We start from the raw sequence: 14,592 nt of genomic DNA on the forward strand, positions 1-14,592 counted from the left end.
TTGCCCTGTCAGAGATAACAACATTGGTATAGCAGAAAGCATTGGAAATGTAGGTTAAAAAGGGGAGCTCAAGAGGGAGAAAAATGTTTGTGCATGGGCTTCTGTGCCTCTGGCTGCTGGGTTCACCCACCTGCAGCAAAGCAAATGGCCCACAATGTGCTCTGTGGGGTGGATCAGCAGCAGCAAGCACATAACTCAGTGTACTTGGCACATCATTTTGTAGTTCCTTTTTTCCTGTGCTTTTGTCTTTGTTGTTTAGTCAGCTGCCAAATTTTTTGCTTATTTGTTGTTAAATGGGTTTGTCCATGTATGTATTTTGAGGTGGAGCATCACTGTGCCTTGTAGGAATAATAATTCTTTCTTGGATATACTTTCTTCCTACATGGAAAGCTAATTTTTTTGGACTCTATAAACCACAGAGAAATAATTTGAAACTACCTGTGAGTGCCATAAGTCTCATCGAGCATCAATGACCTTACCTGCAAAACAGGTTGTGTTTCCCACATCTCCTATTGCAGGGAGTTTTGCTGTTCCTGTGGGCTGAGGCTGATGAGTACAAAATTTCAGATTGCTGGGTTGCAGGGATTTATATTTATGTGAAAGATGCAATCCTTTCTAATCCTCTTTGTAAACAGAATGAAAAAAATATTTCTCTAATGAAACGTGTTTAGATAGGAGAAAAGCATGCATACATATTTTGAAAAGCTCCAACAACAATGATATTTCAGTTTCAAAATCAAATTTAAAGTGAAAATTAGTTTCATTTACCTTGAAGTCCTTTTAAACACAGCTTAGTGACAATTGTTTTGTCACTGTCACCAAAGACGTGGTGTTTCACTAGAATTGGAGTATAGTTCAGAGGATTGAAGGGCACAATATTAAAATTGTGTGTTGGTGTCATTTTGTAGCCAGGAAGTCTAAATGGCAGAGTGTAAATCTATTAAATTAACTGGGGAAGGTTGTGGACTAAAGGACTGGGCATCATTCTGAGAGCCTGAGACCAAATTATTGCTGATGTTTCTTGGGAGCCTCGGTCTCTGGTTTTGAGTCCTTCAGAAGGGAGGTGCTGTGTACCTGGTGAGCAGTATTGGTAAGGTGCTGTAGTACAGGTGAACCCACTGAGGAGAAGTTCAGGATATCTGCAAAGAGCCTGGCATCTCTGTCATGAGAAGCTTTAAACCCCCACATGATGGATACAGCTGCTTGCTTTTAACCTAAAAATGCAGTGTTTTAAACAGAAGTTCTGGGGGATTCAATAGCTATGAATATTTCTTCATCCAGGTATATTGGAGCAGGCTTTTTTTCCTTTTCAATGAGATGGTCATGAGCTTTGTAATTTCAGATGTGGTTTTGCATAGACTGAGAGGAAGGGAGAATGAACATGGGTTGTCCAAATGTGGTGAAATAAAGTGTTTTAATATGTTAAATGTTACAGAAGAGAGATTAATGGAAAGTCAAGAAAACAGAAGTTGTATGCACCAGTTTTCTTCCTTTGTGATAGTAACTTGTTGCTGGCAGCTTGTGCCATGGTGGTTAAATAGTTAAAAGGAACTGTACCCAAAGAGAGTGCACTATGAAATCACCACAATATGTGTTATTTTTGTCCTGGATAGTGTGTAAAATTCATGACTTTGACAGAATCACAGTTGAGCTGAGGTTAGAAGGCACCCCTGGAGATTGTTGGGTTCAGCCTGCCTGGTCAGAGCAGGGGCAGCTAGGGCAGGTTACTCAGGTCTGGATCCAGCCAGGTTTTGAGAATGTACATCTCCAAGGATGGAGCCTGCACCACCTTTCTGGGCAACCTCTTCCAGTGTTCGATCATTCTCAGAATAAGAAAGTTGTTTTCTTATGTTTTGATGGAATAATTTGTGTTTCTTCATGTGCCCTTTGCCTCAGGTGGTTTCATGAATACCATGAAGAATTGTCTGTCTTTAGTACAGTTGCTGGTGATATTTATAATGCAATGAAAACTCTATGAAAGAGCTCAAAATTCCTGACTTTGAAAATGTGAAAACAAATATGTTTCTTGCCCTCACCAGCAAGTTGGGAATAACAGACACAAAAGGAAAAATCCTTGCCTAGTGCACAGAGGTAACAGCCAGTGTGCATCATTTGATGCTCTGCTGTTCCATTAGCTGAGGGCTGTGTACATGGACAGGATTCAGCTGTTGGCATTCAAAAGTCAGTCATGACCACATGTTAAGCAGGCAAAAAGCCAACAACAAAACAAATAAATCCAAAGTGAAGGTATAATTTTCTCCGTCTCCTTTGTTGTTTTACCTCCTTTTGCTCCAAGTCATCCATTTGTGGATGACCATCTGTCAAATCTCCTCTCTGCCCCTCTAAAGATATCAATGCAAGTTCTGAGAGCTGGTGAGTTTTTTCCACTTCTGCTCTCAGGCTGAACAAGTCTGTTAAAACATTGCCTTTGTTTTTCATCAGTGATGTAGGAAGGATGTGTGTTTGTGTCCCAGTCTCACTGCAGGTGATGGGTGGGCAATGTCTGGGTGAGCAATGCCTGCTCCACAGCTGAGGGGACTCAGTGCTGCATCATGAGCTGGGAGTGCCAAGGAGGGTCAGGGTGAGAGAGTCTCCCGCTCGTGATAAAGGAGTGCTGGAATGTGCACAGGTTGTTTGTCTTTCCACTTCACTAAATGCAGTGTGCAGCACCTCTCTGAGAGCCACTGAAAGCTCTAAAGTATGTGGTATAGGATAATTGAAGATTTTTCCTCTGCCATTTTTCTAAGTGAGGGTGTACTTTGTAAATTCCCGTGTTTAAGTGTTTGTCTCTATTGGTATTAATTTTTTATGTTTTTGCAGCTCTTCCTTGGTTTGAGGGTGAAAGGCTGGTCCTTAAAGAGTAGATTGATGAAAGACTGAGTAAGTTTAAAAAAAACCCTGACAGTTAGATATTCAGGTTTAGTGGATTTTTTATTTCCAAAGGTTAGAAGCACATATATTTTTCCTGGTAATAGATATGGATCTATGTGTTTTGACCTGCTTTCATCTATTTAGTTGTAACCTACAATCATGCAACCATATACATTTGTTGTTCAAGAGCTTTTGCAGATTAAAATATTTGTCTGTCTTGCGTTCTGGTTATTAAGGTTATGTATTGCTGCAAAACGTTTTTGGGTTTTGGCTGAATGTATATCTAGCAAGAAGAAGTTTAAAGTAAAATTCAGGTTGCAGGCTATGCTTCCTAACAGTGTTCAGACATGAACCTGCAAGTTTTAATCAGTGAATATTTCATAATTTTTTGCTAAATCTGTTGCATTTTAAAATTCACTTATCTCATCTAGCAATAAATTAAGACAAGAAAACCAAGCAGTATCAGAATAAAATTCACTCATGTGTGGAACTAATCAGTGCAAAGGAGTAGTAAGGCTGGGGAGGAGATGTTAAGCTTTAGTTAGTGGGGAAAATGAGCTCCAGTAAATACAGGAATTCCTAGTCACTTCTGTTATGACTGATTTTGAGGCTGAAACAGAAGTCACTTAGCCTGGTTTTGTTTCACAGCCTGATGGGATGATCATTGTGTGCTGCCATCCAGTTTTGTTGTCTCTATAAATGAGCTCTTCAGCTCTTGTGCACAGATGTCCACCTAAAGAGCACTGCCTGCTGAGCCTGTGAAGTAAATGAAACAGGAGCAAAAGCTAAAACAATAAGATGAAGGAAGATGGGAAGCTGTTCAGTGTGAGGAACACCAGTGGGACTGCAAGGAGCTAGGGATGTGTGTGCTGCTGTAAACTCAGACAAAAGGGAAACACTGCTACAAGCCCCTGGCCTGGTTCCTCTCTGGGCCTTCCTCCACAGACCCTGGGAGGAATTCTGGCTGAGGTCTGAGTGAATTGGCAAGTTGGGTGAGGTGATGGATGCTTTGCTGGGAGCCCAGTGGAGCTCCTGGTCCATATCATTCCATATGGAGGAGGCAGTGGTGTGTGAGTGCTGCTGGGGAAGAGGTACTGTGGGTTTGGGACATTGTCTTTGTGCTTCTGACCTTAAAAACCTGCTCTTCTTCATGCTGGCCAATGTAATGGAGAAGGGGGAAAATCAGTTCCATTAGTTGGAGAAGACATACTGGTTACCTCCTATCCCAGCCCCCTTTGTTCATCTCAGAGCATCAGATGCAAGTTTCTAAACATACAGACAGTCAGTTGCAGTGTTTCAGTGTATGGCCAACTAAAATCATCTACTTGGCATTTAAAAGGCTGCTGGTGGTTTATAAGATGTTCTTCATTTCAAGATCTAAATATAAGGTCATCTTGAAGTTTCCTATATCCCCTTGTTTCCTGTTTATCCTAGCTTCTTAAATATATTTATATTGACATTCTATTTGTAAAATCCTGTTTTCAGAGGCTGCTTTGAAATTAATTATTTTGCAGCTTTTTTTTTCCCCCTTCTTTGATTTCTTGGCTCTCCCAAAGAATCAAATGCATCATATCAACACTTAAAATAAACAACTTTACAAATTATATTTTCTCTAAATCCAAATTGGCATAAAATGTATAAATCTGGGTACAAAAGCAAATATCTGGTGAAAATGGCAGGACTGTGCATAATTATATTATTGCATTTAAACAGATACCCATATAGATTCGTATACAGGTGGATATGCATAAGAACTATTTAGATGCCTTTAAAGTGGCACAGAAAAAGAGAATATTCACTTGAATGAAAAATAGTATAAGGGGAAATGGTTTTCTAAGTATAATGTGTAGAGGAATCAGAGCTGTAGCTTCATGACACTTTAACTTAACTGGTTCATTTATTTTTCTCTAAAATGGAGCAGTGGAAAGGCATGTCTTTTTTGTTACGGTTTCTGAATTATAATTACTGAATATAAACTGCTGTATGTTATTTGAGCTGTTTTGCATTATCCTTTGTGGGGTTATATTAGGAGATTAATAAGTAAAGAGTGAGAGGAAGAAGCAGCTTCTTTCCTGTCCCTCCATCTGAGAAATAACACTGTTTGGAAACTTCTGGCTTTGCATGTGAACATGCAGAGATCACGACATTTTAAAGTTTTGTGTTGTAAACAAGAGACATCCACAGAATGTTTTGGATGGGCAGTATCATGTTTTTTAATTTACTCTTAATTGAGCCGATATTCTTTGACACTGGTATTGTATGTTTGCATATAATACCACTTGCACAGGGAACTGTCTGATTATCATGGCCCATAGTTACTCCTTTTTTTAAGGTCAGGCCTTGCTGGTCAGTCAAAAAGTAACATGGAATATATAAATTGGAGTAGCACAACTCTGGAAATTTCTGAACTTAAGGTGATAGAACTTAAACAGAACACTGGTTTTTCAATTTTTTTCAATTGCTTTTTTTTCCTTTTTGCATCTAATGAGCTCTTCTAGAAGCATAATGCATTAATTCCTTTCATGGAGCTATACAGAGGGTCATTTCTGAGAAAGGTCTTTCTGAAAAGATCCAAATAAATGCGGAGTGGTCATTCTTCTCATCTATTTTCACCATAACTAGAGCATGCAAGTTCTTGATTAGACTATTATATTTGTATCTTCTGCAAATCAGTTTTTACCAGTTAGAAATGACCCATGTTCCAGGTCAGAGCTGATAGAAGGGTTGAAGCTGTGGTAATTCTTTAATGTGGGAGTCCTCTTTCACTTTCCTCCTTGGAGAGTGGCCTCAGATCAAAGGTTTCTGATACTGGGTGACTGTACCTCATTCCTTTTTCTCTGCACTAAATGGCTGGGCTGTATCTGCATTATTGCAGCTTCTGGGGTCATGTTTTTCAGTATACATCAGGAAAAGAGCAGCCTTGGAAAATGAATCTGGGAATAAAAGGAAGCTCACCCAAGCAGTAGTGTCAGTTTACTGAGATACATGGATAGTTATAGGAAGTGACTGGCACAATTAGTTTGGAGGTAAATTACTGACATTTGGGAGAAATTGTTGTTACAAGATGCTATGTTAATAGAGAGAACAGTTCCAAATCTGACATCTGTGTAAGTAGGGTTTTTTTAAAAATGGAATTTCTCTTCATGCAATGCATCTTTTGGGTTAATTAATTTTATATATGTAATGTATTTTCCATGTAAAAGAGACATTTGTGTGGCCTTCTTTGTGGGTTTTTTTTTTTTGGTTTTCGTATTTTTTTAGAACTGGAGATCAATTTGGTCTTATTCCATATTTGTCGAAAATGCAGTTAAAAAGCAGCCATGAAACCTCATCCAAATAAGAAACTCCAGGAATCTATTTGCTAGACCATCAGACAGCATGGAAAATGGATCTGTGTGTATATTATTTCATTTATAAACAGATGTTTTCATCAGACAGAGTTACTTACATAAACTGTGTGACTGTTTTGGTAATTAATTACAGCTTTTAGCATCCTGTCTGAGTGACACCAAATTGTTCAGAGTCTAACATGGTCATAGTGGAGCATTAAAAGAAATAAGAACAACCTTTTTAACTTGTACAGTGATTCAACAACAATAACTGCCCTATAGATGTGAATTTGGCCCGTCTTTCAGGTGGAATTGCAACCTCAAAAGACTAAACAAAGTTTTATTCTTCATCTCTCATCGCACATCCTATCTCAGTCTGAGGCCATCCCAAGGAACTAGAGCCAAACAAACAAGCAGCCTTTTCCAAAGTGCATAGGATACAAGGAAAAAGACTGGGTAGCAAAAAATGATCAGTGCCCAAAATGATCTCTCTTAGTGACTGTCCTAAAGGACACATGGGACACATTTCTATTGCTGTAGAAATAATTTAAGTGAAAACTTGGTTTGTATTTTTGAATTGTCTTTCAGGGAATTACTTTGAAGATATCTTCAATGTATTTTACCCCTGTTGTAGTGCTGTCTAGTGCAGTTTTGTTTTAAATAAGCAAGCAAAATTTGCCACACTTCAGCCATTCAGGAGGTGAAACAAAGGGAAAACTCTGTTTTTTCACTATTTGGAAAGTAGCAAATGATTTAGCAGATGTGGAACTGTCACCACACCAGGTGGAGAACGTTCTGGTTGGGTTGTGATGCTGGGAGTTTGCAGGGGTACAACTGGAATTAAAATCACAAGTGAGTTCATGCAATGACAGCTAGTAATTGAAGTACACAGATCATTCTAATGCATAACTTCATCTACCAGCTACAGAGTCTTTGATGAGACACTTGTTACATATTGCAATTCATCTGAAATTAAAAGTATAGCAAAATTTCTTCATTTTTCCTGTCCCCTTTCACTCAATCCTCCAGCAAAACCCCACAGGGACACCGTGCTGAACTATATCTTAAAGTGTTAGATTATGTGTCCTCATTAAAATTACTCCAAAATGCTGCAGTTAAGTGTAGTGGTGGTATTATGACTTGGCAGTTTTAGTATTATATTGATCAATTTCCATTTCAAACATGATAAAGCTGACATGGCCCATTGTCCCCAAAGATGTTTGGGAAAGAAACCTCTTTTTAAAAAATTAGGGCATTTAATTGTAACTGATGATGCATGTCAGCCCTGGTCCCAGGAGGGCTTACAGCTGCATTTCCAGAAGAAATGGGAATTCCCTGAGTGACCCTGATGGCTTCTGTACCATGAAATCTTCTCCTTTATGGGATTGTAGCTAAAAGTGACACACACCTTTTTCTCCAGAGACAGAGACACACACCTTTTCCTCCACCTTTACCTCCTTCCTTTTTCAGCTGGATGTTGGGAGCATGTGTGCTAAAGCTAGATCATGCTGAAGACAAGTACAGCTGTGTGGATTAGCAATTGAATATTTTACACAAAAAATCCCCAGACAGTATATATTTTAAATCGCAGCATCACAGCTGGCTCAGTAAATCCCAATGTCTAAGCTGCAGTGATGCTTTTCACCTGTACCTCTGTGGTTTGTCAGCACAGCTATCTTTGAATTAGCTCTGGTAGTAATGGAAACCCCTGCAAAAATGGGGTTCCAGGTAGCCAGGAGCACCTTAAGGCTGTGTGCTGTAGGTGCCTGTGAGAGGGATGGTGTGAGGCAGTGCTGGGTGCTGATCCCTCTGCTCCTCCTCCAGTTTGGTGCTTGTCCCAGTACTGCGCTCGTGGGGACAGGGAGAGCTGTTTGCCAGAAAGCAGTGACAAAGAAAGGAGTGGAGGGCTTCTCTGTGCCTGGTGGATCTTCCAATATTTCACTATTGGCTAACACCAACATGACTGCGTCTGTGATTGCAGCACGGCTATTTTATTCCTATCTGGTAATAGCACTATTTTGAGCCTCTGAAGAAAGGTGAGAGGTGAAAGTGCTGAGAAACAAAAAGAGTTACAGAAACCACATGTCTCTACCATTCTGGCTTTTATTTCTGCTGTCACAAAAAATTGCTGAGTGGCTTGGATGTCTTCTGTGTAAAATAAGCTGATTTAAGTCTTAGCAGGAGAAAGGCAATCTTCTACAAAAGTGGGTTACAAACAGAAATATTTTGGTAGGTGGGATGAATGTACTCTTCTGTCAGCATAGATAATATTAGGCGTAAACTCTTGGCAAAATTCTTGACATTAGAATAGATACACAAGACAGAGGCTTAATTTAACTCTCTGAGCTTAGGTAATTTCACTTACTCTGAGTGTTGTGATACTTGAGACTTTTTACAGCACAAATTTCCAATATAAGCTTTGTGCCATGTGACTGTTCATTGTGATTCTGAGACCTGGTGATTGAATAATTGAAGAACAACACATCCCTGGATGAGCATCTTTGCTTCTCTCTTACTCTTGTGAAATGCTCCTGTGCGGGCATAATGGATGCTGTGTTGGAGAGAGGGCTTTGTGTTTTATAAATAAAAATGTCTTTTAAAAAAGTTTCTATTGAACATTGTAAGTAGGAATCAATAAAAAATGGAATTCTCTATAAAGTGCAGGAATACAGAAGACATCTTGTTTCATGGGAAGAAATTTGTTCATTCAGACCAGGTGATGTCTGTCAGGTAGTGGGTTATTGTTAGGTGACAATAATGCACGCAGCAGCTGCATGGGTGGTTTTGCACATAAAATGATTTTTCATTATTTCTTTGTCAGATTCTGATTTTGTTGTTATACCTGCCCACAACTTTGAACAAGAGAAATTGTTTTGGCTTATAGGAGCCGTGCCACCCCTGTCACCTGAAGAGGAGAATTGAATAAGAGAAGCAACAGGACAAAAATCAATTTGTGTACACCATTCCTTGGCTTTTATGATATTTGCTGTGCAAAACTGACTTTGCCTTTCTAAGCAAGACACAGAGCAAGTTGCTAGTTTGCTGTGTGGTTAACCAGAACTGGAATACTGGATTGTTTTCAGTTGCTCAAAGACACAAAGATTTTGTTCATTTGTGGCAGGGTAAAGTAATTTATGATGGTTATTTGTTGGCTGGTTACTTGTGTAAAATTTTTACAAGATTATCTTGTGTTGGATGAATTGAAGCTTCAATGTCTTGAAATGAAAGACTTTATCTAGTACTACAGCATCTTTCAAGAAAAGTTCTCATCAATTATGAAAGCTTAGATTTGAAATGCCTGGGAAAAGATTGGTCTTGCATGGGAAGCTTTTGAAAACTGCTCTATTTCACAGTTATACCAAGACCTGAATTTCTTAGCAAAGCCTGTCACATATATACAACAAATAAAGTTATGGGGGACAATTGCAAGGGTGTTGTAAAGTTGTGAAGGACAATTGTAAGATGCTGCATCTAGAATATTGGACTAGTATTGTTCCAAGCCAAAGAAATATGAGTGTGGCAAATAGGGAAAGGAAATACTCATGCTGATGGAATGAAGTATTGATTTAAGAGGGGGTCAGAAATCTACTGTGTCCTATAAATAAAGAAAATAATAACTTTTAGCTGCAAATGTGCATTCCTGTTTGTTTATTATTTTAGAGGGTTTTGAGATTCCTTAAAGTGGTAATAATATTGCAAAATATGTTTTGCAATCCTGTTTTAAAAATAGATACTGTCTCTGAATTATCTGATTTGGCATAAAGATAGACAAACATTGACTGGAAAAAATACTCTGCTTCTGAAGGAAGTATACTTATATATATTATAGTATATTTATAATTCTCTTATGAAAAGCTAAGCAGAATTTTAGCTCCATGTATTATTTCAGTTGGAAGGAACTAAGCTATGTAAGCTATCAGTAACACTGACTTTAGGCTAAAAGTAACTCCCATCATTAAGAATCTGCCTCTGTGCTTTTGTTGGCTTTTAGTGATCAGACTGGGTAAGGACTAATAACCTTTAGAAGCTGAAGAATTTGTACAGCTTGTAGGAAAGATGTGCAGACAAATTCATCAATTAAAAAGAAAGAGAAAAATTATCAGTCTCAGTAGGATCAGTGTATCTCTGTCAGCACAATCTCCATCTGCTGCTGCTCTACAAATGTGACTGTACTTGTACCTTCAGGCAAACCAGGCAAAGCATTATTATGTGAAATAATAAATTCAAGTTTTGAACTCTACAGCATGCTATTCTGGTTTTAAGGACAGTACCTGGAGCAGTGAGACTGCTTTGATTGTAAAATTGATTAAATCCAGAGACTTGAGAAAATGATGTAGTGGCCGTAGCGGTCACTGAGTGCACTCATTTGGTGCATTTGCTCTCAGTGAGAATGAACTAAGGAGAGTGATGCTCTGAAAGCCTTGCTGAGTAGTACTTGGGAATCTGTGCACTAGAGGTCTGAGGTTGGAAAAAGAGGAAGGGAAGCAGGAGTGGGTGGAAGATCTACAACTCCACTCAGGCTTTGTTTGGGTGTCCCTGGCATTAAGGAACAGGAGCTCTTGCCCTTGAGTGGCCGAGCCATCGCGCTGTCCTTGGGTCCAGTCTTCCTCTTGTATTCATTTAATAACCAGCTGCATTGTTAATGTGCAAGGACTGGTTGTTTTTTATAAGACCCTTTTTTGTTTCTTTTAAACTAGAAAGATGAAAACTACAGAAGCCTACCACGAGATACTAGTAGCTGGTCTAACCAGTTTCAGAGAGACAATGCTCGTTCATCGTTAAGTGCCAGTCATCCCATGGTGGACAAGTGGCTGGAGAGGCAAGAACAGGTAATATATATGTGTATATATATTACTTTATCAATCTAATCTTTATGCTACTCCAAGCTATTACAAATAGGTGTATTCTTACCTAACATAGGCTCTTTAAGCATGATAGAAACACCTCTAGTATGCTGACTGCTTCAAAAAAACCTGCTAAAATGGACACCTGAAAATAATTTCATTTTTGAGTTCATAAATGCATTCCTATAGTATATGGAGTGCTGCTATTCTTCACAACTGATATCAACAGGGTTATTTTAATTAGTATTGTTTTGGTAAACACTCTGCCACTGAAATCCAACAGTGATACTACATAATAGCCAATTGTGGGTCAGTTTTGGCACTGCACTTTTAAATGCTTGTTATTTTTAACACCATAAAACATTAATTATAAATTTTAAGAAAGTATTATATTTGTTCAGTGTATATTTATATTGATTTTTATCTTAGTCTTTTTTGAAACACTTAGTTGTTCCAATTTGTGGTTATTTTTAATCAATGAATTTATTTCTTAATTTGTTTATAAGCTTGTAGTCACAGAGATTTAAAGGTCTGAAATTCAAATTACCTAGCAGTCACTTCATGTCTTTGTATATGCCTGAAATTTTCAAAGTGTCTTCAGATGTATACAGAAAATGCATCTTTAATATGGAAATTGGAAATACAGCAGCAAGCTCACATGTAGGGTAGTGCATATGTAGCATTATTGCCTCATTTTTTCTTTATGCAATGTGCCGTGAAAATACAGAATTTTTGCGTCGAACAACAATGTACAAATTTTCTATTTTACAGCAATAGGATATAAACTCAGAATTTGCTTTATGCAGAAGAGCTTCAAAATGAAATTTGCTATTTGACACAGCCCAGGCACTGTTACACTGTACTATGTGAATGGAGGGGAAAGTTTATAATCCAATCCCTGGTGTCCTGGGACTGATCTGCACCCACATATTCCTTACTGATATTTGAAGTTTGGCATTGCCAAATCATAGCATACTCCAAACATTCTTTATTCAAACCCATTCTTAGTTTAAAATGAGCTCAAATAATATCACAGAGTATTAAAAAACCCCCTCAACCTCCTCCCAAATGTGAGTTATTAACTATTTTTATGCCTTGTAATTATCTGCAAATTGATTATATATTCTATGAGAAAAATTCTGTCTTTGGTCTTTCTATTCTTTCCTGTGCACATTCAATGCCAGCATTCCTTCCATTGCTGTTTTCCTCCAAGATACAGCGCTAGGTTGGATGAAGTGAGCTGCTGTCTCTGTGTCAGCCTGTGTTGAAAGGGAAAGTCAGTGCCCAGATTTGAAGGCAGCTCCTGTGTCAGTTCTGCTTGTTTGATGATGTTGAGGCAGGTTTCCATGCATCGTTGGATTCGCACTGTGGCACTTAATGAAACTGTTGTCTCAGCAAAAGGAGTTGGATTAGAAATCTTAATAGTGATCATCTTGTAAAATGTTGGGTACATGAAATTTCAATATATGATGTTTCATATTAAGCTTTGTGTTGATTTTAGTCTCTGAACAGCTTAACTAGTTCAATTTGTTCACCAATTAGGTAAATAATTTGCCAGTAATGGTAGACTGGAAGCATATTTGTTAGCAGAGTCAACTGTTCACAGTTTGAAATTGTAAATATGATGTTTCTTTAGAGCAAGTTCTCTGCTTTTTGTTTTTGTTTGTTTGTAGTGGTGTTTTTTTATTAAGAGAGATGGTTGATTCTTTGAATATGTTAATGATTCTGCATATACCTGGAAGATCACGATCCTTTTGCAGTTTCATATATAGCAGGATAATTGGTTAGACTGAAACCTTTTTAGCAGGACACATACAGGAGAACAAAGTCTGTTGGGAGAGTGGGATGCACTATAGGGAAGAAGGGCCTGGTAGGGGATGGAGTAGCTGCAGACAGAGATATTCTTCCACACATTTTGGCATTTTAATATCTTCTTCAGTATCCACTGTAGGATGTTATTTCCCACTGGTTAAACATTCACTTCTGAGAAGGGGAAGCTCAAGCAACAGGGTTGCAATCTGGCATAATCAATTAATTTAGCAACTTGCAGTTGTGGTGCTGTGTGCTTGGCAGAGCTGTGGAGGGGCTGGAGCGCTCTGTGCACCCTGCCAGGACGTGCATCAAGAGTAGCAGACTGCAGGTCTGGCACCAAGGATAAGGCAGCAACAGTGCCAAGAAACCTGTAGGGCAGAACCCCCAGATACCAGGGCTATTAATAGTCCTGCTCTAACATGCCTTTATGGCTCTTCAGAGAAGGTAGTGGAAAGCATTGAGTTCATCTTGCAGACTCCAGAGACTTTTTGTTGGATGAAGGCTCTTCTTTCTGGACTCAAATTACTTCTCTCAAAGCTGGCCCAATCTCTTTCTTTTGAATATGAGGCAAGAAAGAATTCCAGGATGATCCTTGTCACCTTCTAGAATGAAGAATATTCACTGGAATTACTTTTTGAAAGTGTGATGTGCCAAAGAAATACAATTATTTTTGTGTGGACAGCACCTCATTTCCTATAAACAACAGTAGAGAGCGAACTGTAATTCTGTAGCATCACAGCTCATTCTGAAGATGGAACAAGAGACATTGTTTCTGGGAAACCATTATAAACCACTGTAGCAGGCATTAATAATGGCATAGAATTAGAAATGTTCAAGTAGGTGTTAGAGAAGTAGTTCTATAAACTTTTCTGGGTTTTTTTGTGCCTAAAAATGGAGGAATGTATGAAACCCGTTAAAATTTCTGGCAGTAATTGCTTTTGCTTGTATTTGTGGAGTTTTACTTGGGTTCTAGTAAATTAGAGTGATACATCAAATAAATGGAAAAGATTGTCTGGCTTGCAAGTCCTTTAAGGTGCTATGCTTGTATGTGCTGGTTAGATATAAAAGCCTAGCAATTGTTCCCAGTTAGTTCTAGAGCTCTCTGGCTGTCGACAGGGCAAATGGCCCATGTGTTTCTCAGTAACTTCTGGTATTTCTCAAGCCCATGAGATAAGTGATGTGAAACTCTGTATCAATGAATAATTTCACCACTATGGAGTCAAAAATGCAAATTCAGTTTCAGAATACTTTTAGAAAGGTAAGGATTTTTAAGGGACTTTTTACAAGAGCATTGTAGTGGTAGGACAAAGGGGGAGTATGGCTTTAAACTGACAGAGAATAGATTTAGATTATATATAAGAAATAAACTTTTCATTAAGATGGTGGTGAGGCACTAAAACTAGTTGCTCTAAAGAGTTGTGGATGCCCCATCCCAGCAAGGCCAGGTTGGATGGGGCTCTGAGCAACCTGGTCTAGTGAAAGATGTCCATGGCAGAGGGGTTGGAGCTGGAGGTGATCTTTAAGGTCCCTTTCAGCCCAACCATTCTGTGATTCTGTCATTGTATTTTTTACTCTTTCACTCAATTTATTTTTTTTTACCGATTGTAAAGTACTAGGGAAAAGAAAAAAGTGCAGGCTTTAATTTGATTCTGAAATATGTTTAAAAAAAAAAGTTTTTTATTCTTTGCCTTGACCTCTGCAGCACCTTCCTTTTCCCCACAGCAACCAAACTTTAA

The 14,592-nt window shown here is 38.5% G+C and overlaps 1 protein-coding gene across 16 annotated transcripts in view; it reads left to right on the forward strand.

Annotated features, from left to right (window-relative positions):
- PARD3 (par-3 family cell polarity regulator) overlaps nt 1-14,592 on the forward strand; it is a 445,615-nt gene that overhangs the window by 183,259 nt on the left and 247,764 nt on the right. For 11 of the 16 annotated variants that reach the window (XM_064703969.1, XM_064703975.1, XM_064703971.1 and 8 more), the window contains one exon: nt 10,898-11,029. The exons of the other annotated variants lie outside the window; for them this stretch is intronic. In XM_064703969.1, the coding sequence (XP_064560039.1) occupies nt 10,898-11,029 (132 nt within the window). The remainder of the gene's footprint in view (nt 1-10,897; nt 11,030-14,592) is intronic. 16 annotated transcript variants of the gene reach the window in all.

The sequence above is a fragment of the Zonotrichia leucophrys genome, chromosome 2 (genome assembly GCF_028769735.1).
Source record: "Zonotrichia leucophrys gambelii isolate GWCS_2022_RI chromosome 2, RI_Zleu_2.0, whole genome shotgun sequence".
Lineage (NCBI taxonomy): Eukaryota > Metazoa > Chordata > Aves > Passeriformes > Passerellidae > Zonotrichia > Zonotrichia leucophrys.